The 27,893-nt window shown below is 46.8% G+C and overlaps 2 protein-coding genes across 7 annotated transcripts in view; one reads left to right on the top strand and one right to left on the bottom strand.

Annotated features, from left to right (window-relative positions):
* Positions 1-17,089, top strand: part of ANKRD27 (ankyrin repeat domain 27) — a 53,104-nt gene extending 36,015 nt beyond the window's left edge. For 2 of the 5 annotated variants that reach the window (XM_032848771.1, XM_032848770.1), the window contains exons 20-29: positions 58-177; positions 1,186-1,230; positions 3,712-3,834; positions 9,254-9,451; positions 11,352-11,471; positions 11,784-11,945; positions 12,946-13,057; positions 14,417-14,495; positions 14,680-14,752; positions 15,604-17,089. In XM_032848771.1, coding sequence (XP_032704662.1) covers positions 58-177; positions 1,186-1,230; positions 3,712-3,834; positions 9,254-9,451; positions 11,352-11,471; positions 11,784-11,945; positions 12,946-13,057; positions 14,417-14,495; positions 14,680-14,752; positions 15,604-16,041 — 1,470 coding nt within the window. In that variant the 3' untranslated portion in view covers positions 16,042-17,089. Of the gene's footprint in view, positions 1-57; positions 178-1,185; positions 1,231-3,711; positions 3,835-9,253; positions 9,452-11,351; positions 11,472-11,783; positions 11,946-12,945; positions 13,058-14,416; positions 14,496-14,679; positions 14,753-15,360 lie in introns of all 5 variants that reach the window. The other 3 variants (XM_032848773.1, XM_032848772.1, XM_032848774.1) reach the window with 2 other exon arrangements.
* Positions 17,090-19,910: 2,821 nt separating this feature from the next.
* On the bottom strand, positions 19,911-26,018 carry PDCD5 (programmed cell death 5). Of its 2 annotated transcripts, XM_032848776.1 has the most exons (6): positions 25,861-26,017; positions 24,993-25,030; positions 22,237-22,298; positions 21,414-21,505; positions 20,409-20,480; positions 19,911-20,092 (listed from the first exon to the last, which is right to left on the bottom strand). In XM_032848776.1, exons 1-6 carry the CDS (start codon positions 25,924-25,926, stop codon positions 20,045-20,047), a joined length of 378 nt encoding a protein of 125 aa, XP_032704667.1. In that variant the 5' UTR covers positions 25,927-26,017; the 3' UTR covers positions 19,911-20,044. The 2 variants fall into 2 exon arrangements, with proteins under 2 accessions (XP_032704667.1, XP_032704666.1); XM_032848775.1 differs by lacking the exon at positions 19,911-20,092 and having other exon boundaries at positions 20,272-20,480; positions 25,861-26,018.
* Positions 26,019-27,893: the final 1,875 nt, after the last annotated feature.

The following is a 27,893-nucleotide window of genomic DNA, read 5'->3' as shown; positions in this document are numbered from 1 at the left end:
CGGCCTGCTCTCTGGCCCTCACGAGGCCCTTCTCCTGTTGGGGCCCCGTGGCCGCAGGTCCCCGTGCAGCCCCCTCAGCACCCTGTGGACTCCATCAGCCAGGCCTCCTCCACCTCCAGCTTCTCCTCTGCGTTGGTGAGCTCCAGACAGGAGGAGCCCAAGAAGGACTACAGAGAGGTGAGGATCCCAGATGGGAGGGCGGCTGCGAGGGCAGCCCTGTGTCGAGGCTACTGGTTAAAGAGCCACGCACGATGAAGGCTGCCCAGTGGGCCTCCGCTGCCATTACTGGGCCAGCGTGTGGGGCACGGCCCGGAGGGGAGCCCAGCCAGGAGTTCTCACCCTGCTCCTTGCATGTGCGGCTCCTGAAGCAGCTCTTTGCTTTGGGGATAGTGTGTGTGTTTGAGACAGAGGGAGAGAGGGGTGTCTTCTAGAAGTCTAAGGAAAGTCACTTGCGGGTCTTCAGATATACGATCATTTTACAAACTCAGTTCTCCGCCCTTACGTTCCACTGCGTAAGCATCCCTTTCAGCCTGAATGATGGTCGTCCTGACTTCTTGCCAACATGTTGTGTTCTGTGAAAAGCAGTTTATAGCCCGTTTTTTTTTTTTTTTTTAATTCTTCTCCATTTAACCTCTCTGTGAGCTCATCCAGCGTCAGCCCATAGAGCAGACCATCCTATGAACAGGCCACACTCCTCTGCCTGTTCCTCTGTGCACGGGGAGCCTCCCTGCCTCTGTGCAGGGCGTTTGTCCCCCGCCACCCCCAAGCTGTGACCTGCACTTGGAGGGCCCGAAGAGCTTAGCCTGATGTGACAGCACAGGAGACAAAGCTGGGAGACACGTTCCAGGGTCTGAGAGAGCCCTGGCATGGTTCCTGGTGTGCTCTTAGCTGTTAGATGATGAGGGCTGAGTACACGTGACCCTGTAGGCTTGTGCTTCATTCGCAGTGACCGGCGTCTTCCTTGGCCACATTACCAGATCACTCCCCAGGCGTCAGGGGAAGCTGGGTTCGGTATGCGCTGGCGCCCTGCTGGACGGCCCAGCCGGACAGTGTCAGACATGTGCTTGCAAGATGCTGAATGAGGTGTTAAAACTCCACAGACCGAGACAAATGAGAGCTTCTGGGTTTTCTATTACTACTTTATTATTGAAATCATTTCCTAACATTGTTTTTCCTTTACTTAAGGTAGAAAAACTCTTAAGAGCGGTTGCTGACGGAGATCTGGAAATGGTGAGTTTTTAGCAGCACGTCTAAAAAAGCTTGCTGTCGTGAGAAGAGCTGAGCCTGTTTCTGGTCTCTGGTTCAGTCAGGAGCTACGTCCTGTTCCCTTTCACATGGCAGGGCTGCATTTAATGAATATGGGGTCACGTAGGTGTTCGTGTTTTCCTGTCATGTAAGGAAGCAGGTGGTCATAAAGCCGCACAGAAAGCCTTTCAGACGTCTGGGTTCCAGGACGCTGCTGAGGTGCTGGCCAGCCCACCGTGTGTGGGAGCACAGAGTGTGGGCTCCGGTCCCGGCCCGCTAGCTGGGAGCAGCGTGCTCAGGCAGGGCGGGTAGAGAGGAGGGGTGGCGGGTGGAGTGGGTAGTGCCAGAGCCCAGAGGCCCCGCTGTGCCCGTGGAAATGGTGGGACCTGGGCAGGAGGCTGAGGTCTGAGGCATGGGAGTCCAAGGTGTCCCAGGTGTCCCAGGCAGGGTGTCCCGATGAGGTGGTGCTGGCTGTTGGCTTGGGGAGGAGAAGGCCTGGCTGGGGTGGGGGGCGGTGTCTGCCCCAACCCTCCCTGCAGATGCCAGGGAACATCTGGTCAGGTCATGGAGAGCAGAGGCAGCCTTCCTTAGATTCCATGGATGGTTTCCCTGGCTTGCCTTTGGCTTCCTGAAAGGAAGTGTTTTCCACTTTAAAAGGAGCAGTAACATAGGTTACTATGAGGAGCTCAGAATAAATCATCTAACGAGGGAGCTTGATGCTGCTGTGTGCTTCAGGAGGGCTTTTTGCAGATGATCCGGCTTGAGGTGGAGCATAGAAGTTACTAGAGTCTGATTATGACCACCTTGGGGATGTTCGGAATCTGACTGTAGTTTCCAGTGTATTCGCTTTTATCAGTGCACCAGACTGACACATGGTCCCTCTGGGGAGCGGGACAAGGATGTCTATACGATATGTGTCTTCTCATGAGACTGGTCCCAGGAGAACTCAGCATTGTTTGGAGGAAGCAGAGTAGGACTTCCTCAGGCCCCTTGGAGCCCTGGTGTGAACCAGTGGCGTAGTCTGTGTGGAGAACCGATTATGACTGTCCCTGCGTCATGAATACCCACTCCTCCTTCTTCTGTGGGTGGGTGAGGAGGCTGAGGCCATTCGTGAAGGCGGCGAGCAGAGGCAGACCACCTGGTGCCCAGGGGTCCCCACCCAAACTGATCTACCCACGTGACAGCCTCCAACCCCTGTCCAAGGCACCTGCCCCTGCTCCCCCCGTTCTTGTTCCTCCCCTTGTCTGTCCCAGCTAGCCTGTTAGCTGAGGCTCTTGGGTCAAGGCCTTTGGGATTTCCATGCTCAGGGGTGTCTGCTGTCAGGATGTGGAAGGGATATGGAGGAGAGACTTTTGGGCTTGAAGGTGGCCTTCTTGAAGCCCTTGTCACTCCCCACATGCACGTGCTGACTTCCTCAGTGCTCGGAACCAGGCCTAGAAATGTATTCATATTGTTTCCAGTTTTCAAATTTAATATTCTAGAGACTAGTTTCTACTACAACATAAATTTGACCTTTTTCTGGTGGTTTTCAGTGCGTTCGTGTGTGGCTACTGCGTGGCTAGTGCGTGGAGGGGTTGCGGGAGTGGCGTCAGGGAGCCCGAGTGTCGGTTCTGACCACCGCTTCCTAGTTGTGTGGCTTTGGGTGAGATTCCCTCTCAGAGTGAGTTTTCTCCCAGGTTAGAAGGGACGAGTGGTGTTTTTGTTTTTTTTTTAAAGACTTTAGTTTATTTATTTGACAGAGATCACAAGTAGGCAGAGAGGCAGGCAGAGAGAGAGAGAGGAAGAAGCAGGCTCCCTGCTGAGCAGAGAGCCTGATGCAGGGCCCAATCCCAGGACCCTGGGATCATGACCCAAGCCGAAGGCAGAGGCTTAACCCACTGAGCCACCCAGGCGGCCCGGGACGAGTGGTTGTTGAAAGAGTACAATTAGATAATACAAGCCCAGGTGCTTGTGAAATGCTCCAGGACCGGGGAGTGAAAGCAGCACCACGCTGTCACACTTCTCTTTTAAGATAAAGGAATCTCTGGGGCGCCTGGGTGGCACGGTCGGTTAAGCATCTGACTCTTGATTTCAGCTCAGGTTGTGATCTCAGGGTCCTGGGATCGAGCCACACGTCAGGCTCTGTTCAGCTCAGTCTTTTGGATTCTTTCTCCCTCTTCCTCTGTCCCTCCCATTTGTGCTCGCTTGCTCTCTAAAAGAAATAATTCTTAAAAAAAAAAAAAAAAAAAGATGAAGGAGTCTGTACCACAAGCTGTAGAAATGGCAGCTAAAGTTCTCTGCATCACTAGTAAAAGGACTAAAATCACTGGTGGTTGAGAAAGTGTAGGCCCTGGTCTGGGAGCGTGTGTGTGTGTGTGTTGTGTGTGTTGTGTGTGTAGGGGAGGGAGGGAGGGAGAGATACTGTAGCTTGTAAAGGAACTAAGGATGAGTTTTAAGCTCCCGTTTCTCCTTCCTGCCCAACACCAGGTGCGCTACCTTCTGGAGTGGACCGAGGAGGACCTGGATGAGCTGGAAGGTGCCATCAGCATAGACAGTATTGAATTTTGTCACCCCCTGTGCCAGTGCCCAAAATGTGCTCCAGCTCAAAAGGTTTGGCTTTGCTTCCATTGGTGTGGCTGGGGGTGGGGATGGGGAGGCAAATAATTCTTCTTCGCTGAGGGAAGTTGTCTGCTTCCCAGCCAGCTGGTTCCGCAGTGGCTGTTAGCTGGCATCCTCTGAGATGTGGTGAGGTTTAGTTGTTTAGCTCAGGGAGGAGGGAGGCTAACACGAGTGTGGATCTGGCTTGGGCGCCTTGCTTTCTAAATGGGCAGTTCAGGGAGCAGAGACATGCACATGTGCTCAGTGTTTCAGCTGCTCTGCAGGCCCCTGAGTCACAAGGCAAGAGTCCATGGCTGAGGGTGTCTGTCCACATGGCTGCCAGTCCCCTGAGGAAGCTGCACTCGAGATCCATTGCCCACAGTCTTTGCTTAAGTTGGTCCACCTTCTGCAGGAGGACCCTCCCTCCAAATATAGAGGATCCCCTGTGTCCTTTACCCAGTTTCCCCCAGTGGTAACAGCTTGCAAAGCCACAGGACTGTTTCTTATCCAGGATATTGACACAGGAACAGTCCACACATCTTATCCACAGTTCTTTGATTTTACCTGTGCCCAGTATGCATGCGTGTGTGTGCACGTGTGTTCACTTTCATCACACACATAGCTTTGTGCATCTACCACCACACTGAAGGTACCAACAAGCTCCCTCATTATGGAGAGATCTACTCACGTTGCCTTTTCCCACACCCATCTGCCCCCGTGCTGCCCCCTAAACCCTGAGTTAATTTTTGTACAAGGTGTGAGATTGAGGTTGAGGTTCATTTTTTTGCCTATGGATGTCTTCCTGTTTTCATCACTTGTTCAAAATACTATCCTTCCTCCATTGACTTGCTGTCCCACCTTCGTTGATAATATACAGTGTGGGTGTCTCTGCAGGGTCTGTGTTCCATTCCATGATCTGTGCATCTGTCCTTCCACCAGTTCCACACTGTCTTGATTACTGTAGCTAGAGGAAACTTTTGTATCGGATAGAGTCATTCTTCGTAACTTGCTCTTCTTTGCCAGGATCATTATAGCTACTCTAAGGCCTGTGGGTTTGTTTATGTCTACCAAAAATCTTACTAGGATTTTGGTAGGAATTGCATTAAAAACTGTAGATTAGGGACATCTGTGTGGCTCAGTTAGTTAAGCGGCTGCTTTCAGCTCAGGTCATGATCCTGGGGTCTTGGGATTGAGTCCTACATCGGGCTTCTTGCTCAGCAGGGAGCCTGCTTCTCTCTCTGCCTCTGCCTGCCACTCTGCCTACTTCTGCTCTGTTTCCGACAAAAAAAAATAAAATCTTAAGACAAAAAACAAAACCTGTAGATTAAGTTAGGGAGAAATGACATCTTTACTGTGCTGACTTCATGAACATGGTATATCTCCAAATATTCTGGCCACCTTTGATTTCTTTGATTTCTTCATCATTCTGTGAGTTTTGGCATACAGATCCTGCCCATGTTCTCTTAAGTGTATACTTAAGTATTTCATTTTCTTTTGAGAAATTGTAGATGGTATTGTGTATAGAGCATGTGCTTGTGTGCTAGCTATTTAACTCAATATGTATGTCCCATACTGAGAGAATTAGACTCTGCAAAACAGATAGTGTTGTCCTTTGTATTATAAGATAATCTGGACTTATTTTAAAAAGCTTCACATGGGTCATTCTAACCCAATAATACTGAAATGAGTGAAACTTCCATTCACATGTAGCTTTTTAGCTCGCTCCAGGGTCATTTGTACATTAGGGATGTACAGCTTTTGTTCTGTCGCAATGCTGCTGGATGGGGACAGCCCAAAGAATTATTTCCCCTGTGTAGACTGCTATAAAAAGCTAAGGGATTGGGGCGCCTGGGTGGCTCAGTGGGTTAAGCCGCTGCCTTCGGCTCAGGTCATGATCTCAGGGTCCTGGGATCGAGCCCCGTGTCGGGCTCTCTGCTCAGCAAGGAGCCTGCTTCCTCCTCTCTCTCTGCCTGCCTCTCTGCCTGCTTTGTGATCTCTCTCTGTCAAATAAATAAATAAAATCTTTAAAAAAAAAAAAAAGCTAAGGGATTAAAAAGGCAGATGATGTTCAGAAGGATACGATGTGCAGTGACTGTACTTCAGGCCCGGTCTTGACTCTGTGGCCAGAGGCAGTTAACTGTGTATCCCTGTCACTGTTCTTGCCTTTGTCCTAGACTCTGTTGTTCCCCACCTCATAGTTCATTAGTTGTAACAAGAAACTGGATTACACATTAAAATAAATGTTGGATTTATTGAATAAAATCTTCCATCCTTTGCTTTTTTTTTTTTTTTTTTAAGATTTTATTTATTTATTTGAGAGAGACACAGCAAGAGAGGGAACACAAGCAGGGGGAGTGGGAAAGGGAGAAGCAGGCTTCTTGCCGAGCAGGGAGCCCGATGTGGGACTTGATCCCAGGATCCTGGGATCATAACCCAAGCTGAAGGCAGATGCTCTATGACTGAGCCACCCAGGCGCCCCCATTCTTTGCTTTCTTAAAGCCTCTTTTTCTCATTTTGAAATTTCTCCAAAAGACACAAAAAGACATAAAAAAGACATTTCTATGGAAATTGCTTCATGTCTGTGACTTAGCTAATCACCCCCTGGCCCCACCCTCTTCTAGCCTACTGGTGTGTTTAGAGTATTTGCTTAAAAAACCTTTATTGGGGACACCTGGGTGGCTCAGTTGGTTAAGCAGCTGCCTTCGGCTCAGGTCATGATTCCAGCATCTTGGGATCATGTCCCACATCGGGCTCCTTGCTTGGCAGGGAGGCCTGCTTCTCCCTCTGCCTCTGCCTGCCATTCTGTCTGCCTGTGCTCACTCTTTTGCTCTCTCGCTCTCTCTCATGAATAAATAAATAAAATCTTGAAAAAAAAACCCAAAAACCTTTATTGAAGTACAATTTACACCCGATAAAGTCCTGTGTACCATGTACAGTGTGTTGAGTTTCTGCAGACATGTAAAAGCATGAAGCCATGATCGCCGTCTAGATCCAGAACTCTCCATCACTCCTGAGGGTTTTCTTGGGCTTTCCCCCTTCCTCCCCAGGTCTGCTGTCTGTCATCACAGATCCCTTGGCATTTTCTAGAATTTTACAGGAGTGGAAACCAGACAGGACACACTCTTTTGAATCTGGCTTCCTTCTGTCAGCGGAATGTGTTGAGATCCACATGGGGTCAGTGGATTTCTTTCTTTTTGTCGCTGGGTAGTATTTTGTTGACTATACTATAATCTGTCAAATCACCTGTTGATGAGCATTTGAGTAGTTTCCTGTTTGGGGATTTGTGAAGAAAGTTAGTGTGAACATTTGTGAGCAAGTCTGTGTATAAGTGTATGTTTCCTTGGGTAAATACCTCGGGCTGTAATTGCTGGATTATGTAGTAAGTGCGTGTGTAACTTAATAAGAAACTGCCAGCTTTCCAGAGTGATTTTCCATCTTCCGTTCCTGCCACCAGTGTGTGAGAGTTCTAGTTGCCCCACATCCTTGTGACTGTTCAACTTCAGCCATTCCTGTAAATGTGCAGTATTTCATTGTGTTTTTTTTCTCCCTACTTCTTCATCTGTTTGTTTTTTATCTTTTGAGGTTCAGTTTACATGCAGCAAAATTCACCCTTTTAACTCACCATGCCGTTTTTCTGAGAGGGAACCTTTTTAATCATCAAAAAGTGAACTAGGGACGCCTGAGTGGCTCAGTGGGTTGGGCCTCTGCCTTCGGCTCAGGTCATGATCCTATGGTGCTGGGATCGAGCCCCGCTTCGGACTCCCTGCTCAGTGGCGAGCCTGCTTCTCTCTCTGCCTCTGCCTACCACTCTGCCTGCTTGTGCACACTCTCGCTCTCTGACAAATAAATAAATAAAATATTTTTTTTAAAAAGTGAACTAGATAACCAAAGTTTTCATCCTTGGGCAGTCACCTAGAATGCTGACAAAGCAATTTTATTATCAAATGTAGGATTCAGTGTCATAATTCAGTGTTTGTTTTCAGTTGCATGGCTTATAAATGTTTTCTTTGTCCTTTTAATTCCTGATAGATTGTTCTCCTATTGGCCTGATGGGTTTCAAAACCACTGTGAATCGATACAGACCATCTCCATGATAGATACATGTGTCTTTTGTTTTTCCAAATCTTGTGCCTATCTTTTTTTTTTTTTTTTTTTAAATTGGGTTGTCAGTGGAGTTGTAAGAATCTGCTGCTGTTTTTAAATTCTGGCTGGTACCCGTGCTTTCTTAGGTCCACGTAGTACAAACATTCTCTCCCGCTCCGTTACTCGCCTTTTCATTTTCTTGATCTTGTCTTTCAGAGAATAACCATTTAAAATGTTATTTTAAGGGGCACCTGGGTGGCTCAGTGGGTTAAGCCGCTGCCTTCGGCTCGGGTCATGATCTCGGGGTCCTGGGATCGAGCCCCGCATCGGGCTCTCTGCTCAGCAAGGAGCCTGCTTCCTCCTCTCTCTCTGCCTGCTTCTCTGCCTGCTTGTGATCTCTCTTTGTCAAACAAATAAAATCTTAAAAAAAAAAAAATGTGCTTTCAGTCCAGTTCATCAAACTGTTCCTTTATACTTCTTTTTTTAAAAAAGATTTTATTTATTTATTTGACAGACACAGGTCACAAGTAGGCAGAGAGAGAGGGGGAAGCAGGCTCCCTGCTGAGCAGAGAGCTCGATGCGGGGCTCGATCCCAGGACCCTGGGATCATGACCCGAGCTGAAGGCAGAGGCTTTAACCCACTGAGCTACCCAGGTGCTCCCCCCTTTTTTAATTTTTATTTTTATTTGACAGACAGAGATCACAAGTAGGCAGAGAGGAAGGCCGAGAGAGAAGAAGGAAGCAGGCTCCCTGCTGAGCAAAAAGCCTGATGCGGGACTGGATCCCAGGATCCTGGAATTATGACCTGAGCCGAAGGCAGAGGCTTTAACCCACTGAGCCACCCAGACACCCCTCCTTTATAGTTTTTGCTTTTTGTATCTTATCTAAGAAATCTTTGCTTATCGCAGTGTTGCGGGGATGTCTTGTGTACTCGCTTCAGGAAGTTTATAGTCGTAGCTCTTACGTTTAGGTTTATGGTGCATTTTCAATTTTGTATGTGGGGAGCTAAGGATTCATGTGCAGTTTTTCCATATGTGGATAACCCGTTGTTGAGACGCCATTTGTGGAACAGACTTCTTGTTTCTCGTTGAATCACCTTGGCATAAAGAGGGTCTCATTTCGGGGGATCTGCTCTCTTGAATATGAAAATAATCCTTTGGTACGGCTTACCTTTCTAAAGTTGTAGGAATTCACCTGTGTGTAGCCTGATTCTGGATCCCGCTGTGATCCCAAATTGTGCACAGGGGCTCTTGGCGGGGAGCGGGGGTGGGCGTGGATGGCTTCGATTCCTTCATCCCAGTTTCTTAAATACTAATGATGTTTCTCTCTCTCCACCTGCATTTGCTAGAAGCTGGCAAAGATCCCTGCCAGTGGACTTGGTGTGAATGTGACCAACCAGGACGGCTCCTCCCCACTTCATGTTGCAGCTCTGCATGGGCGGGCAGAGCTCGTCCCCCTCCTGTTGAAACATGGTGCCAGTGTGGGGGCCAGAAATGCGAACCAAGCTGTCCCGCTCCACCTGGCCTGCCAGAAGGGCCACTTCCAGGTACAGGGTCTTTCTCCTGGGCAGAAGGCATGGGTGCTTGCTCTTGGTTGGAGCTGTCCGTGCTGGGAATGCTGCAGAGAGGCAAATTTGGGGGCAGGCCCAGAGCACAGACACATGTCCTTCCTCCCAGTCCCAAGATTCTGCGCTACCCAGGGCAGGACTACTCAGCAAGAGAATGCAGAACTCTGGTTGTTCTGGGGGTGGGCCTTCCCCCTTCCCCTTCCCCTCCCTGCTCATCCCCACCCCCCACTCCACTGCCAAGCACCTCTCAGTGGCACAGAGGCCCTATCCTGATTCTGACCCCAGCAGGAGCAGTCTTTGGTGCTTGGGTGTTGGTCATTGAGGGCTCTGCCTGCAGCTTGGCACCTTTCATCCCCACAGCTCTTGGTCTTTGTCAGACAGTTTAGGACTTTGTTATTTTTTTTAAAGATTATATTTTTTTATTTGAGAGAGAGAGAAAAATAAAGCACAAGCAGGGGAAGGGGCAGAGGGAGAAGCAGACTCCTCGCTGACCAGAAGCCAAAACAGGGCTCGATCCCAGGACCCTGGGATCATGACCTGACCTGAGCTGAAGGCAGATGCTTAGCTGACTGTGCAACCCAGGCACCCCAGTTTAGTACTTTATAGTCAACGACCCTAAGGCGGAGGTACAGGAGAGTGTTGGGGTCCGTTATCAAAGGAACGAGACTGAGACAAAGTGGAAGTTATGCAAGGCCTTATTCTATGCCAAGCATTAGAAGTCAGACTGACCGGCCAGGGGAACGAGACTGAGACAAAGTGTAAGTTATGTAGAGCTTTATTCTATGCCAAGCATTAGAAGTCAGACTGACCAGCCAGGGCCGCCTCCGAAGAGAGCAACCCCCTCCAGATCTCACAGGCTGGTTTTATAGGGCATAACCGCAGACCGAAGGTATGTGGCTTCTATTGTTAAGGCGTTTACTCCCAGAATCGATACCCGGAACCATACCGGGAACTACTGGGGCGTTTATTCCGGGAATGAAGTCCATGGATGTAAACAACAGTATGGCTACCTAGGCAATATGGAGTTGCTCTGGCTAAGCAGGCCCTAATAGTTAAACAGGTTTTAACATTAAATTGGCCCTAACAAGAGAATTGTGAAATGATTGACTTTTTCAAAGTCCTATATTTTTTTCTGAAAATTGCCTCTTTAAAACAATTTTTCCCTTATAGCTCTACTGTAAGCTTTTAAAGGCAGGAACCAGGGGTGCCTGGCTGGCTTAGTTGGTAGTGTGTGTGACTCCTGATCTCAGGGTCATGAGCTCAAACTCCACGTGGGGTGTAGAGTTTACTTAAAAAAAAAACAAAAATAAAAAATAAAAGAGAGGAACCAAATCAGGTCTTCCATCTTTCTTGTGACACCTAACATTGTACTTCAATTGCCAGTATCCCAGTCTACAGAACTGGAGTGATAATTCCAGTCCTCCATAGGGCAGGTCTAAGGATGAAATGGAAAAAAAAAAAATAGCGCCTCCCACATTGCTTGGTGGAGGAGAACGTCAGCAGATGTCTGTTGCACCCCACTTGAGTTGGTTGGCTTTCTCCCGAGAGTCAGACATGTGTCCAAAAAGCCTTCCAAATAAACTTAGAGAAAAGTCAAAAGGATATCCTGTTAGAGGATTTTTTCCACAGATTAAATTTTTTTAAAAAGGTTTTTATTTATTTATTTGAGAGAGAGACAGCGAGAGAGAGCATGAGAGGGGAGAAGCAGACTCCCTGTGGAGCCGGGAGCCCGATGTGGGCCTAGATCCTGGGACTCTGGGATCATAACCCTAGTTGAAGGCAATCATGACCCTAGTTGAAGGCAGTTGCTTAACCAACTGAGCCACCCAGGTGTCCCACAGATTTAATTAAGGCTGGAATTTTGTCTTCTCTGGGATAGGTGGTGAGGTATCTATTGGATTGTAACGCAAAACCCAATAAAAAGGATATAGGTGGAAACACACCCCTCATTTACGCTTGTTCCAGTGGCCACCACGAAGTCGCGGCACTGCTGTTACAGGTAAGGGCCTCCCAGCCCTGGAGCTGCCGGTACTTGTCGGTCGTGGGTGCTTCATTTCCTGGCATTCCCTTTTTGTTGTTTAGAGAGAGAGAAAGAGAAGCAGCGCATGGGAGCAGGGGGTGGGGGCAGGGGCAGGAGGAGAGAGAGAGAATCTCAAGTAGACTCCATACCCAGCGCAGAGCCTGACATGGGGCTCGATCTCACGACCCTGAGACCATGACCTGAGCCAAAATCAAGAGTTGGATGCTTAACCGACTGAGCTGCCCAGGACCCCTCTGGCATTCCTTTTGATTGCACTGTTCCTCCTTCTAGCACGGGGCCTCCATTAACGTCTCTAACAATAAGGGTAACACAGCACTGCACGAGGCCGTGATAGAGAAGCACGTCTTCGTGGTGGAGCTGCTGCTGCTTCACGGGGCATCAGTGCAGGTCTTGAACAAGAGGCAGTGCACCGCCATGGACTGTGCTGAGCAGGTGAGTGGGTGCGCCCGTGCGGCTCGCTCAGGTGAAACCACAACTGAAACAGCTGGAGCCGACCTTTGAATTGGGATGCTGGGCTAAGTCCGTGTGCCGGGAGCGTGCAGTGGGTTGAATATCCAGTCCTTGGTCCCTGGGTCAGAGGTGGCCTGCTCAGGGAGCCAGGACTCAGTCTTTCAGGACTCGCTTTCAAAGGGCTGAGTGGAGGTGCTCCCCCGGCCACTGCAGGTGTCAGCGCTCTGCTCCGGTCCCAGGGCACAGGATGGCTGATCCGGGGCTCATGCTCCCTGGGCTGGGACTGCACCTGGGGTCTTAGCACAATAGAGAATGTTCATTCAGTTGTGGTTCTAAGTCTCCCGGAGTTATTCTCCCTGTAAGGGGAATTGTGATGAGCAGGTCAGCTCTCCTTCCCGTGCTGTGGGTGTTTGCGCAGGGTACTGGTGAGGAGAAGGCCTCCTCTCCTGGGAGAAGCAAGCCCTCTATTGTCACCATTTTCACGTAGAGTCTTTCTGTTTTCGACTCCGGGTAGACAGCTGGTCGGCTGTTAAATGACATGGTGTCACGTGAAAGTCACCAGAAACCCAGCGTACTCAGGCTTATCATGTTAATTTTCAGTGTCATTTCCTAACAGAATCAAAGTATTTTAAACCTTCCTTGAGCACTTTCTCAAATGATGGTAAGGATGAGTGTTTTTTTATCAAGTACTTACCATGTGCTGGGCTGGCGAAAACCCCGGGATAACTCTGGAGTGAGAGATGCCATTCTCAGCCCCATCGCACAGGGCAGCTAAGTACCCGGCCCAGGTTCCCTAGTAGAGCCAGAGCCAGGCTCCAAGGGCAGGGCTGCTCTCACCACGAGGCTCTCTGGCGTCAGCTTTGCCTCTACCTGCCTGCTTAGCTTCTCTGCCCAGCTGCACCAGTACTGACAGATTAAAAACAGGCTGTAACCTGCTAAGAATTAAAGATCAACTGTTAACCTTTTCCCTTTCCAATTGTAGAATTCAAAAATAATGGAATTACTTCAGGTAGTACCAAACTGCATGGCCTCAGCAGATGATGTTGGCGAAGCAGACCACAAGGAGTACGTGACTGTTAAGATCAGGAAGAAATGTAAGAATTTGCATTCTCTCTGTAATTTTCAACGTGGGCATGTTTGGAAATTCATGAGTAGTCGCTGGTGCTTGTTTAATTGTGAGGGTGGAATGTCATTATACTCACGACTGGGGGTGGGATAGGGCACCAAAGAAACATATGTTACAGCCTCACTCATCAGCTTGTTTTGCTACTGGTTTTCTGGTTGACTGGGATGATGCTTCCTAAGGGAATAAGGTGGCCACTCCAAGCCTCACCTTTGATGGCTCAGGCCTTCCCTGCCAGCTGGAGAGGAGCCGCCGCCTCTGGGAGATTCTTATGCGCTACATGGCCCAGACCCAGGCCTTTTTCTAAGCATTTCCTGGACATCTGGGGCTCAGTGTTTCCTGCTACCTTTCAAGGTTTAATTTATTTACTTAATTTGCAGGCATACAGAGATTTTTGGTAATTAGAACAGTAGTTGCCAAACATGGATAGGGCTGAAGTATTTTAAGTTGTTATAGTCTAGATAGGGCCCATGCTCTGCTTTTTTTTTTTTTTTTTAAGATTTAAAAAAAAAATCTTTATTTATTTTTAAAAAGATTTTATTTATTTGACAGGCAGAGATCACAAGCAGGCAGAGAGGCTGGCAGAGAGAGAGGAGGAAGCAGGCTCCCCGCTGAGCAGAGAGCCCCACGTGGGGCTTGATCCCAGGACCCTGGGACCATGACACAAGCCGAAGGCAGAGGCTTTAACCCACTGAGCCACCCAGGCGCCCCAAAGATTTTTTTTTCTTTTTTAAAGCAATCTCTACACCCAACGTGGGTCTCAGACTCATAAGGCCAAGACCAGAGTTGCACCCTGTACCACCAACTGAGCCAATCAGGCACTCCTCTGCTCTTTTTTTCTTAGAATTAGTTTGTAGTGGAATAATGTGACTAAACCCACTTCCACTGAGGCTGCCTCACTGCTGTTGCCTGTAGCTGGAGAATATCCGTGTATTAATAAGGATGTATGTTGGGGCTCCTGGGTGGCTCAGTGGGTTAAGGCCTCTGCCTTCAGCTCAGGTCATGATCCCAGGGTCCTGGGATCGAGCCCCGCGTGGGGCTCTCTGCTCAGCAGGGAGCCTGCTTTCCTCTCTCTGCCTGCCTCTCTGCCTACTTGTGATCTCTGTCTGTTAAATAAATAAAAAAAAAAATAAGGATGAATGTTTCCTTTGGGGGGGGGGTCACACAGTAATAAATAGTTACTGATATGTTTCTTTAAGCAAATAGCAGTGCTTAAGTTTTCTAAATTTTGTTAAGCTAAGACAACTGAAAGGTTGCATCTGTGCTATACCTCTAATTCTTTCCCTGCTTTGGAAGTTTTCAGATGTTTATCCTTTTTTTTAATCTACAGGGAACTCAAAAATGTACGATCTACCCGATGAGCCTTTTACAAGACAGTTTTACTTTGTCCACTCGGGTGGTCAGTTTAAGTGAGTATAAACCTTGAGTTGATTTCTCTGCCTTTGACCCTACGTTTGCTTAAAACTCGAGCCGGTCTGGGCCCCTTCAGTGGGTTAGAGAAAATCTGCACTCACCAAATGCTGCCACCTCGTGGCCAACCAGAGCGTTTCATGCCACTTTCAGACACTGATTTCACTTTGTTTCGGGTTTCAGGGGAAGGACTTCAAAGGAGATTATGGCAAGAGATAGGAGTGTCCCTAGTTTTACTGAAGACTCTTTGCATGAGGTGAGTTATTCAATGCTGGCTTATCATCATATTTCTTAAAGCCTGGCTCTTCCAAAACGAATCCACGGTGAACACATTTCTCATTTTATGATTCCCTTTGCAAGATTTTCTAACAATTAAGAGGAGTTTGTTAGTGGGATAGCCGAGTACAGACTTCATTTATTTGAGAAAGGTGAGGGAAAATGGGAAATGGAGGTACGCGTGGAGAGAGGCTATGGCTCGTGGTGCGTGTACTTGGTGAAATGGTCAGCTTCCGCGAGTGACTCACGGATGTCAGGAGGAAACCATGTTTACATATAGAAGGGTAACAAACTTCTCCAGATGTGGTCTAGAGCTGCTCATATGGACAACTCCGCATGTGGCCCTCTTCCTACGGCACCACTTACTCAGTTACAGAGATGCTTGCTTGACGTTCTGTCATAACATTAGGTGACTCTTCTCAGAAACGTGACTTTTCTCTTGTTCCTTGCAATCTATGACTTGATGAGAAGCAGACTTTACAGCAAAGATACAGAAGTTCTGAATCTTTGTTATAGAGAATTAAAGCGATGTTTGTTAACCTGACTCATTTCGATCTCTTCTGTAACCTTTCGTGACTTTGCTAACAGATGTGCTGCTGCATGGGAAACCCGCAAACTCTGACATCTGCTTGGGTTCCGTCAAGCGCTTTCCCCTTGTGAGCTGTGGGACTTCATGCAGCTTGCTTCCATTTGCTGATCCTGCGTCCTCAGCTGTAAATGGGGACAGCAGTTAGTACACCCCTGTTAGTTATAGAGTCATTGTGCAAACAGGTAAAGCGCTGATGTTGTGTCTGGCACACGGAGTACACACATGTCATCCTGTCCCCACGGGGATGTCAGAGCCAAAATGATGCCCAGAAAGTACCAAGCACGTTGGGTGACAAGCAGCACCCAAGAGCGCTGTTCTTGTGTGGTTCTTGTTTAAACTGCAGTGCAAGTGAACTGCTTGAATTGTACCATTTCTTCAGCCAGGGAGGCAAAGAGTCACAGGGAGACGGGACAACCTGCCAGACCACAGCAGATCTGAGAGTGCGGACAGAGGGCACGGCAATCAGCCCGAGGGGCCTGGACCGAGACAAAGTGTTCCTTCAAACAGGCGGAGGCTGCGCAGACACACAGTCGAGGACGCAGTCGTACCCACGGGCCCAGGGACAGCTGGCAACCCAGCCACTTCTAAGGTCACGTCCCAGTCTTAGCAGTGATAAGCGGTTATTGTGTTGCTGCCAGGAGAGTCCTCGGCAAGGAGGCGCCAAGCAGGAACACAGCTGAGAACTGAAATGTACTTTCTGTTGGATTTGCAAGAAAAGCGGAAAGTTCCTGAAAGCTAGCTGTTCTGTGGCTGAGGGAAGGAATGCGACCAAGAAAACGATCCTCTCTTTCCTCCCCAAAGCTAGTGCGTACGCTGGAAAAGGAGTGCACACCGATTCCGGCCGTGTCCAGATCCGTAAGAGCAGGCGTAGGTTTCTTCTGAAGCAGCGGGCGCTCCCTGACTACCATGCAGAGTTTCATGACCAGATCGCGACCTCCTCCTGACGAAAGGTGCTAGCATCTGTGATGTGGACAAATAAGCAAACCACAGGCTGAAAAAATTTCTTCATTTGGGATCCACTGAAGAGAAGCAGTTAGGTTTCATGATACCGTGGAGGCAGGCAGAAGCGACACATGGGAACGAGGAAAAGAGGACTGGGAAGTGTTCCTTTGCAAAGCAGCACTTGAACCCAAAGATGCCTACATGCTGTTGTGATGTTCATTTTCATGGAAAGGACATTTAGGATCTATTCTACACTATGTATGTGGGAAAAGTTGGGTATAATTTTTCTTCCAACAAAGTACAGATATTTGATCACTGCACCTACGCACCTATATCAGCGTCTCTCGAGACACAGCCCCTTCCGTTAAAAAACCTCCCTTTGTTGTCATACCTGATGGATGGTTATGAACAAGAGAGATTTGGCACATCTTTTCTTAGTCTTTTGATTCCGATTCAAAACTTACAGCACAAACCAGGTCAGAGTTACTTTCAGTTAGAATTTATTGCCATTTATTCCTTTTTATAAATTTCTATAGATTTTACTCTTATTTTTTTATGTTACTAATTGGTCTACAGCTGCAAACATGGGTTTGTCCTGAGTACATTTTCAAATAACTTTGTAATACGGAAATGGTTTTGTGCACGTTCTTGGAAATACTTGCTTATGTATAGAAGGGAGGGGCTGATTATTTTTCTACAAAGTAATTTATGATTTCTAATTTTCTAATGTGCCTTGGATATGTGCCAAATGATGGGAAAGAAGCAGTAAACTTTATGATTCTTGAGTGTGTCATGGTACACTTTTTTAGTGAATGTCTTGCTCTGCAGAGAGGTATTTCTCAGCCTGTCTGCTATAAACATGGGCTCTTTGTATGGGAAGATCTTCTCCCATTGGATGATTATACATTTTTCAGTTACTGAGGTCACTGAGATATGTAAACTGGATCATTCTGAGCAGACCATTATCTATTCACCCGCTCAGGCCTGAGTTAATCTAGTAGGTGCAATAACTCGGGCCCATAAAAATGTCTTTTAAAAAAATCAGATCAGGGGCGCCTGGGTGGTTCAGTGGGTTAAAGCCTCTGCCTTCCACTCAGGTCATGATCCCAGGGTCCTGGGATTGCACCCCGCATCGGGCTCTCTGCTCAGCGGGGAGGCCTGCTTCCCCCTCCCTCTCTGCCAGCCTCTCTGCCTGCTTGTGATCTCTGTCAAATAAATACATATTAAAAAAAAAGAATCAGATCAAAAATGAATGTAATACAGCTTCTTAGCCCAAACAGAAAGTAAGCACAGTTGCTTTGCAAATTTCTTTGTTCTCATTTAGTTTTCCTCCTTTCTCCTGGTTTTAAAACAAAACCACCTTACTGGCAAGTTGTTTTGGTTCACTGCCACCCTAATTAAGAAACTTATCAGCATAGCCAGGTTGCAAATACGCACATTGGTGTCACCTGATTTTTGGGGTGGTACAATATAATTTCGAAAACTTTCACGTGTATCCCCCATTTAATTCTAACAATCGCCCTGATTGGTAGAATTGTCAAATGAAGAAACAGGTTCAGAGAAAAAAGGGGGCTGATTTGCTTGCCCCATCAGAGCTGCAGTCAAGGCCTGCTTGGCGGGGTCATGTGAATTGGCAGTTTCCAACATGGTGTGTCCTTCCTTTGGAGATATAAATACCTTGAATGAGACAGTTTTAGAGGAGAAGCTGCTTAAACTACTCTTGTTATCAGCAGGGAAAGCCACCTGAAGTGACCACTTCAATTATTTTTAAGAACACTTGCTTTTCTCTGCTTGCTTTCCCACTTGAAACTAAACTTGATTTGATAACTCAAATTGGTAATGCCCAAATTTCTACTGTGTAAGAATGGTTTGAATTCAAAGTACTGTCAATTAAAGTAGAAAGAATAACCAGTCTCCATTTCCTAGGCCAAAGTGTACTCTACCCCCTTTCTGTCTTCCAGAACTTTTATCTGTGTGTAGAGAACCACTTTCCATTTGGGGGTATCTGGAGGACAGGACAAGGGTTTGACAGTTTAAACACATTCACATAGGTATTTGCTGTCCAGACAGTGGTTATTCTGAAGGGGGAAGCATGTGACAAAAACTTGCTGAGAATGTGTTTTTATGTAAATGAGACCTAAAGCAAAGTTCACCTCTATAGGGATGTTTTTTAAAATCCCTGAAGGAAACTTGGGTTTCCCTAAATGTTTACTTATAAAGAAACTTTACTGCTCCTTTAAAAAAAAAAAAAAAAAAAGGATGGTAACAGTTCTGCTCATTCATTGCTAGATGCTCCAACACTTTTTTTCTGGGCCGCAGTTCCAAATATCAAGTCCCAAAAACAGTAACCTCTCAAATAAACAATTTAAACATAGATCAGCGGTATGCTAGCTAAAGCAGAGACTGGGATTGTAAACCACTTTTCCTGTTACTCTCCTGCTACTAATCCTATTCACCTCATAAAATGTTACGAAATTCCTCCTGGGGCTGGAACCTCTAAGCCGTTACACCAAACAGCCCACCTGACAGGTCAGTTTAAAACACAGAAGTTTCAAAACCTAGTGGGAGGAAAGCACAATGTAAGAGATGCCATTTAACTTACCTGCAACTTTGTCAGTGAAGAACTCAGAATATTTCTACCAAAAAAAATTTTTTTTTCTTTTTAAAGATTATTTATTTGACAGAGATCACAAGTAGGCAGAGAGGCAGGCAGAGAGAGGAGGAAGCAGGCTCCTTGCTGAGCAGAGAGCCCGACGCGGGGCTCGATCCCAGGACCCTGGGATCATGACCCGAGCTGAAGGCAGAGGCTTTAACCCACTGAGCCACCCAGGTGCCCCTCTACCAAAATGTTTAACTGCTAATTGTCTTTTATTTAGGAGGCACTTCTCTTAACCAACATGCTTGTTACTGTTGAAGTACTACTACCAGCATCTCCCAGTTACTGTGGTAATTTTCTGCAATGCAAGTATCACTCTAGTTCAGACTGTCTTGGGTAGGGATGATATTTGTCAGATCACTTGATCGCAATGCCTTTAAAAAAGATTATAAATGAGGGGCACCTGGGTGGCCCAGTGGGTTAAAGCCTCTGCCTTCTGCTCAGGTCATGATCCCAGGGTCCTGGGATCGAGCCCCGCATCAGGATCTCTGCTCAGCAGGGAGCCTGCCTCCCTTCCTCTCTCTCTCTCTCTCTGCCTGCCTCTCTGCCTACTTGTGATCTCTGTCAAATAAATTAAAAAAAAAAAAAAGATTATAAATGAAACCAAAGCTAGGCATTTTCTTAAATTAAATGTGAGTACTACCTTCAGGAAGAATAGTTTACCTGGTTTCAGAACTTAGGTCTTGGAAATATTAGACGTTAAGTACTAAAGTTGATTCCTCTTAATCCGTGCATTTTAACTACCATGATGTTACTGGATGCTATTTTCTTCTTACTGAAGAGTAAGCTGGCTTCTATTTGTGCAAAGGCCACTTTCCTACCTAACGCTAATGTCACAGTTACAAAGGATATATTCATGCTGCTACACATTTCGAAACTTTAGGTAGGAAAGAAAATTCAAAATGCAGATCTGTTCATTCAGCTATGATACAAAAATAACTGCCCAAATTGTTCTATTTTGCGTAACAAGTTTATTTTTTTAAAAGGCATATAGACAATAAACAAAGTAAACAATCAGATCTTCACTTCTACCCAGTATTATCTGTCCTAGAACATTAAGTTCCAGTCTCTAAACATCTTAAATTTCAATAATCGTCCTCTTCATCAGAGTCCATGACTTTTCTTCTGTTGAACTGGGGGGAGGGGGAAATTAAACGAGGGTCATAACATGTTTAATAAAGCATAACTCAGACTTTATGAGAAGAACAAGGTCTACCTACTACAGCAAGACACTGCATCTTTAAAACAGCTTAGTGTTTTAGGTCTTGCAGGGAAGGGGAACACCAGACGCCTCAGCACATGCAACCTTTCTCCCCCAACTTTCACCTCTTACAAAATGGAAGTGTTTATGAGCTGAAACACGTTTTTGCTACAACAAATGTATATTTAACACTTATCACTTAAAATAGCAATCTTTTTCTTTTGCCATGAGCATATGGGGACACTTACTTTAACTGTGGTTTTCTTTTCTGTTTGTTGGCTTACTTTTTCAAGGATTTCTATTAAACCTTGTTCTGATACCTAGGATAACCAGAAAGAAAAACAGTACTTTTTTTAAACAAAGTGTTTACATTAGTACACTGAACGGTTTTAGTTTTCCTGGGATGTGGGGGCAGAGGTCAAAAGGGAAGGGAAGGCAAGATGGGAAGTTCTAACTATTGGTTTAACTTCCAAAAAATTTTGATCTTCTAGCTTCATTTGAGGAGGGTGGGAAGTAGCCATCAAAATTAGCTTTTGCAGAAAAATCTGAAGTTAACATTGCTGAAGAACACCTTTATCACCACTAGCTGACAATGACAACCACTTATGCCACTGTGTTAAGGGTCAGGAACAGAGACACATTGCCTCTGTGGTTGAGAAGTTTAAATGCAGGAGGGAAGTCACTCAGAAAAGATGAACCAGTCGTTGTCTCTTCCATGCATGCTCTTAGAGTAAAGGGTTCAGGGCAGGACTGATTCCCGCAGGCTGCAGTGGCAACAGGTGGTTTCAGGTGCAGGTGGGGCTCATCTGGATCTTGAAGGAAGGTCAGGCTCACCAGTATATACTCATAATGGCATTACAGCAGCACACGTAAGAACCAAAAATTTCAGCACCTCCTCATTTGCAAAGCAAGCTTAACTTCTACCTACATTGGTAGTATTTAATGGATATTATTGACAAACCTGTTTCCAGTGTAGAAGCAATTAGATGCTGACCCTAAGAGTCACTGGGTCACAAACACATCAAGGTTCCATAGCAATGTCGGTAAAGGAAAGCAGCAGAGGATTTTAGGAAAGGCAATTAGTTATTTAGGATTTATGGCAGATGCTACAATTCTCTCCTCTATAAACTGCCTCACTGAAACAGTTAACAGGAAGTTCTTTAACCTTTCTGAAAACTGACCTTTTGAAGGTATTTTTTTGATAAAAGTTAGGTAAAGAATAGTAAAATTGCCTCAAGGCAGTCCAAGCTTACCTTCCCACTTAGTTGTCCAAATCTTGCCATCTGTATGAGGTAATTCTCTACTGCTTTAGTTTTTTCGGGCTTTACAAGTGCTAAGTTACTTACTAAAAAGAAAAAGGAGGAGTCAAAACTAAATGCACTTATAGAACTTAAAATTATGCACTGACATTTCCAGAGCACTTCACAGACATGTTTTGAGACTAGTAAGGTAGGTGAGACAGATGGTACTACTACCCCGCTTAAAAAGGGGAAACAAGTTCAGCCATGCCAACCTCAGTCAAAGCCACACAGAGGTAGTGGGAGAGCCAAGATTAAACTTGGGCCCTGGGATTCAAAGCCTGATGCCTACACATACATCATTGTGATGCTCCATCTAAGGTTGCTTCTAAGCTGGGCTTCGAGTTACAATACGAAAGATACTAGTTCATTCCAATTGGCTTATTTTATTTTTCTACACTGTTTTGGTATTACGAAGAATTATGAACATACACTGAAACAGAGACAATAACCCCTGCCCAAGTCCCCATCACCCACATCAACTACCAGCCACATTTTGCAACTGACTCGATTTACAAGTTATTTCCTGTAAATCTTACCTAATATGCACTTGGAGATCATCTCCTTCATAAGAGAGAACTGAGCTGGTATTTTTAATAATAATTTAAATGCATTTCCTTAGGTTTATAAATTTCACATTTCTTAACAATATTATCTGTATTGTATTTTAGGTTAAATACTTAATCCAGAATTAGCAATGATTTCATGTATCTTTCCCTGCTCAACTAACTCAAGTAAGGGTTATGGAAAGAACTTAAAGGAAACTGAAGATGCTTACAACGGGCCCGGGCTGACTGATCCAGGACTTGGGCTAAGATACTGTTTCTCATTTCTGCTTCCCTACGACAAAAACAGGTCAGCAAAATTAGAACTATGCTGTCAGCATTCCTACTGAACATACAAAAATGGAACTCACTCAATAGGTTTCCCAAGATGGAGGCCTGGGACGCGCACAGACTGCACTATAGGCAGTGCTGTGCGGGGGCAGCACCCACAGTCAGGTAAGAGGCCGCCTCTGCCCTCAAAGCTGGCTGTATTTTATGTGAGTGTAAACCTACCAGACTGAAAGGTACCACCATTACCAACATTTATTAAGTACGCAGCGTGTGAGAGATTCTAGGAATTTGTAGTGAGAATCCAAGCAATCCAAGGAGCAAAAGATTAATCTGTGTGGTATGTATGTATACATGCAAGCATGTATATATGTATTAAAAATTTTTTGTATTTGACAGAGATCACAAGTAGGCGGAGAGGGAGGCAGCAGGGGGGGTGGGGTGAGAAGCAGGCTCCCTGGTAAGCAGAGAGCCTGATGCAGGACTCAATCCCAGGACCCCGAGATCACGACCTGAACCAAAGGTAGAGGCTTAACCCACTGAGCCACCAAGGTGCCCCTCTGTCTGGTATTTTTAGAGATGAAGCTGAGACCTAGGGAGGCCATCTTACGGGGGACACAGGTAATCATGGCCAAGATAAAATAAGGCCCCATGTTTCTTTTCTTCTAAAAAGATTTGAGAGCGAGAACGTGCACCCATGAGCTTACGCGCCCAACTGGGAGCAGGGGCAGAAGAAGAGGGAGAAAATCTTCAGACTCCTGCTGAGTGCGGAGCCCAATGTGGGACCTGATCTCACAATCTATGAGATCATGACCTGAGCCAAAACCAAGAGCTGGACACTTAACCAACAGAGCCACGCAGGCTCCCCTGAGCGCCATGTTTCAAGACTCCGAGGTCCACTTTTTAATTCGGTAGAGGGAGTGAAATTATAACACTACAACTATCCTTGTAACTAGTTCAGGTTCATAGGACAGTGGTTTCAAACTTAAGTAGCAAAAAGTTTTCCCCCAAATGAAGTCCTTTAAGGAACTTAATACACAACACAGACAAAAGCAGATCCTTTGGCTGAATTAGAAGGGGAGCTGGGTGGGGCTGCTGTACCTACTAAACACCCCACCTGAGGAGCTTATAGCCCACTTCCATAGGCCATTTCCTTGTTGCTCCTGAGTACTTCAACCCTGCTGTGAACTACTGCTACTATATTTCATTGAATCTGAGATGCCATCAGTTCTAAGATGCACCACAGTTTTATATGCTTTTAAGAACAGCAAAAAACACTCTACATGAGTCTAACAGGAGACCCTTACTCAAAGCTGGGGCATCAAAGAGTAACATCCATAGTACAAGGTAAACAAAAAATGAACCGGCAACACAGAAAGGGACAGCAAGGAAGGAGGCATGAATCAGCCTTGGCCCTGAGTGGAAGAAGAAAAAAGCTCCTCTGAGAGTCTGAACTTCAAGCTTTAGTCTTGCAGGCTTGCTATCCGAATTTACACTGCCTGGGGTGGGATGGGGGTGGAATCTCAGGCACAGAATTTAATTTTAAAACATTTCAGGTTCGAAATGTACCCAAGTGATGGCAGAAGCAAAAATAAATCTTTGCAAGAATCCAGGACGGGAGTGATCATTTATGAGACCCATCCTAATCTATGTTAATATGGGAAAAAATGTACATCTTAGCATCAATGAAATTCATGTAGTAGTTTTATTTTCTTCTTAGCACCATCTATCTTCTACCACTAACAAGTCATGTAAGGACAGAACCTTCTCTGCTTTGCCTATTTCTGTAGATCCTGCACAGTGCCTGACCCAGACCTGGTGCTCAATGAATATTTGCTGAATGGTGGTGCCTTGGTGGCTCAGTTGGCTGAGCATCCGACTCTCAATTTTGGCTCAGGTCATAACCTCAGGGTCATGGTATCTGGAGCCCAAGTGGGGCTCCAAGTTCTCCGCGGAGTCTACCTGAGATTCTCTCCCTCTGCCCCTCCCCTCACTCACATGTGCACTCTCTCTCTCAAATAAATACTTCATATATATATATATATATATATATATATATTTGTTGAATGAATGAATTAAATGGCAGCATGATGTGGAGAGGGGGAACTGTATTGTTCATGAAGTACAGAGTTTCAGCTTTGCAAGAGGGAAGAGTTCCAAAGATTCGTTACATAACAATGAGAATATAGTTAACAAATGAACCTCACACTTAAATTATGTAAGTTTTGTATGTTATTTTCAAAAATCACAATTAGAAGAAAAGGTAGCATGATGAGATAAGTAAGGTCTTCATTCAGTAAACCTGCTGTGTATGAGGTGCCCTACCATGTCCTGGGAGTAAAATATCAGTACGAACTGCGTAACAGTTGATGTGTACAGAGCATTTACTAAATGTGAGGCACTGTCCCCGTGTAATACTCACACCCCTATGAGGTGGTCCTATTATGAGGCTCCTTTTAAGGTAACCAGAGCTTAGCAGAAAAGCAAACAAGGTACCTATGTGGAGTTCCACACGTTTAATTAACAAATTAATAGTAAAACTACCCTGATTACTTACAGAAAAATCTCTATGCCAGGAAAAACTTTAAATTCACACGCCTATTAAAATAACTTAAAACAACAACAACAACAACAACAAAAAACCACCAAAAACCAGTTTGGTGACACCACCCTTCAAGAAGTTCAGAGCTCCAGCCCATACCTGTGCTTTGCTTCCTGTTGTGCTGCATCGCCAGGATCCTGGGGGGGGAAAAAAAACCCGTATCTTTTAGTCGAGTAATTTCACTTAAGAAAAAAGTAGGGACCACTCTGATACTTAAGGCTCCTGTCGTGGTAGAGATCAAATTATTACCAAATCATTAAAAGCCGTGCCTCACAGAAATCAATGGGATAGTTTTAACTTACTACAAGGTTTTGATAAGCTTCTAAAATCACAATCTAGTAGAATGTTTACATGAGGGAGGGGAGTCCCTATACTACGAAACCGTAGCGTTAAGAAGAATAATTTCTGGATAGTGAAATTATTTCGGTATCTGGGGACGCTGATTCACTTGGCGCTTCCCGGGAGACGGTCCCCCTCCCCGCACAGTAAAGTCATTAACTTGAGCACTTTATCTACGGGATTCGGGTTTAGTGCGTGGCTCCTCCCCGGGGACCATCAGCTCCGTCAGAGAGGATGTTCCCCGCCGTACCCGCAGCACTCGGCACACGGCAGACCCTCGAACAACGTCGACTACTTGGGTCAGAACACCCGAAAGCAGTCGGAGCCGGCTAGACTCGAAGCTAAGTGGACCGAGAGAGCAGAGGGGCTGAGCACTCCCTTCCGGAGCGACGCGGGTCCGCGGAGGCCCAGCGCCCGACCGCCCGGGGCCGCATGTGGTCGGCCTCGCCGTCCAGCGCCCACGCGCCCTGAGGGGCCGAAGCCTTTCTCGGGGGCAGCGGCGGCGTCCTGGGCCCGCAGGGGCGAGCTCCAGCCGCGGCGTCCCGAGCCTCCGCCTGGGGCCGCGCCCTCCACCCGGGCGAGGGCGGCGCCCGGTGGGGACTCGCCTGGCGGGGGCAGGCGTACTCACCCCATGCTTCGCCTGCAGTTCGGCCAGCCTCTGCTTCCTCAGCGCCTCCAGCTCCTCCTCCGCCATGGTGCGGCGGTCCGGGGTCGAGCAGCCGCGACCACGCTCTGAGGGCTCTCCCGCAGCACCCCAGCGCGCGCACGACCCTCCCCACTGCGCAGGCGCGCGCAGCGCCCAGGCATCACCAATCCATCCCGGAGCCGCGCCTCCCGCCGCAGCCAGGGCGCCGGGAGAGGCCCGATTGCACGATCGCAGGCGGTAGGGAGCCGCGGGCCTTCTCTGCACAACTCCGCGGAGCCTTCGCGACTCGAGTCCCACCTCCTCGCCCCCGCTGGCGTGGCGGGCTAGGGCCGCACTGCGAGAGGGAAAGGATAACTATAAAATCAGGCTGTCATCTACAAGTATAGTAATAGGTAAAATCTGACGGTGGCGACCCGTGCCAGCCTCGTGTTATCTCCACTTACAGATGAGGACGCAGGGACTCAGGCAGAGTGCGCAGAGGGAAATGTCCAAAATTGCGGTGACAGATGCACAACTCTTGCATTTGCTAAAAAGACACTAAATTGTACGCTTAAAATGGGATGGTGGGGGGGTGGGGATCGGGAAGAAGACAGTCGCTGTCACCCGGCCATTATGAAGCCAAATTAAAGCCGACTTGGATGCCGAGACTGGGCCCAGATGGGCCTTTCCTCAGAGGTTGGAGCTGGGCTGTGGCGTGTGGTGTAAACTTCTAGACAACCTCGCACCCCCCCCGCCCCACACAGACACCCCCACCCCACAGACACCCCTACACTAGCTCAGAAGACATCCCCATTCTACCGACCCCAACCGACACAGACACCCCACCCCACGCAGACACTTCTACCCCACCTCTCACTCCCACTCCAACCCACACAGACATTCCCACCCCACACAGACACCCCCATGGCACCCTCACTCGATAGGCACACAAGGGCCTGTGGGAGAACCTTGCAGGGGCAGCTGTGCTATGAGAACTCCCTGGGTGGGGGGTGCCTTTAGAATGGGGGCATTGTGTGTGGAGGGACACAGGCCCCTAACGCCTTGACTCAGCCACCTGCCGTTTTTTTCAGTTGAGGCAAAATATAGAATTTACCATTTTAACCATTTTTAATGGTTAGCTTGGTTCAATAGTGTTAAATACACCAAGATCGTTGTGCAACCAATGTCTAGAATTCTTCATCTAGAAAAACTGAAAAAAATATACCCATTCAATAACTAGTCCTCAAGTTCTACTTTCTGCCTCTTACGATTTTGACTACTCTACTTCATGTAAGTAGAATCATGCAGTATTTTGTTTCACTTAGCATACTGTGTTCAAAATTCATCTATTTGTAACAGGTGTTAGACTTTTCTTACTTTATAGGGCTGAAGAAAATTCCATTTTATGTATATACCACATTTTGTTTATCCACTAATCTGTCAGTGGACACTTGTGTTTTTTCCACTTTGGGGATATTGTGAATAATGCTGCTGTGAACAACATTAGCGTATAAGTATTTCAATTCTTGGGTATAGAGAACCCATGCCTTTTGAATTAGACATTCACTAGACATTTTGAATTTAAACATTAATGATACCTTTGCTCTAATATGTAAATAGGCAAGATCTAAGGGGGAGAGTCTACATCTTTTGATCTCAGGGTTGTGAGTTCCAGCCCCAGGTTAGGTGTAGAGATTACTTATAAATAAAAATCTTTAGGGGTGCCTGGGTGGTGCAGTCTGTTAAGTGCCAGCCTCTTAGTTTCAGCTCAGGTCTTGATCTCGATGTCCTGAGATTAAGCTCTGGCCTCTGCGCTTAGTGCTGAGTTGGCTTGGGATTCTCTCTCCCTCTCCCTGTCTCCACTCCCCACTTGTGCTGTCTGTCTCTGCCTCTCTCTCTCTCTCTCAAAAATAAGTCTTTAAAATAAAAATCTTTAAAAATAGTTAAGGGGGGGGCGCCTGGGTGGCTCAGTGGGTTAAAGCTTCTGCCTTCGGCTCAGGTCATGATCCCAGGGTCCTGGGATCGAGCCCCGCATC

This window comes from Lontra canadensis, unplaced genomic scaffold (genome assembly GCF_010015895.1).
Source record: "Lontra canadensis isolate GAN:19392208 unplaced genomic scaffold, GSC_riverotter_1.0 scaffold208, whole genome shotgun sequence".
Taxonomy (NCBI): Eukaryota; Metazoa; Chordata; class Mammalia; order Carnivora; family Mustelidae; genus Lontra; species Lontra canadensis.
Note: the sequence above shows the minus strand (reverse complement) of the source record. Positions and strands in the feature narration are given on the sequence as shown.

Coding starts and splice junctions, on each gene's coding strand:
- PDCD5 (XM_032848775.1), bottom strand. CDS start 25,926: ATGGCGGAGGAGGAGCTGGAGGCGCTGAGGAAGCAGAGGCTGGCCGAA. Junction 21,506..22,236: donor TCAGTCAGCCCGGGCCCGTT/GTAAGCATCTTC, acceptor TTTTCTTTTTAG/TAAGTAACTTAGCACTTGTA. Junction 20,481..21,413: donor TTGGACAACTAAGTGGGAAG/GTAAGCTTGGAC, acceptor TGGTTATCCTAG/GTATCAGAACAAGGTTTAAT.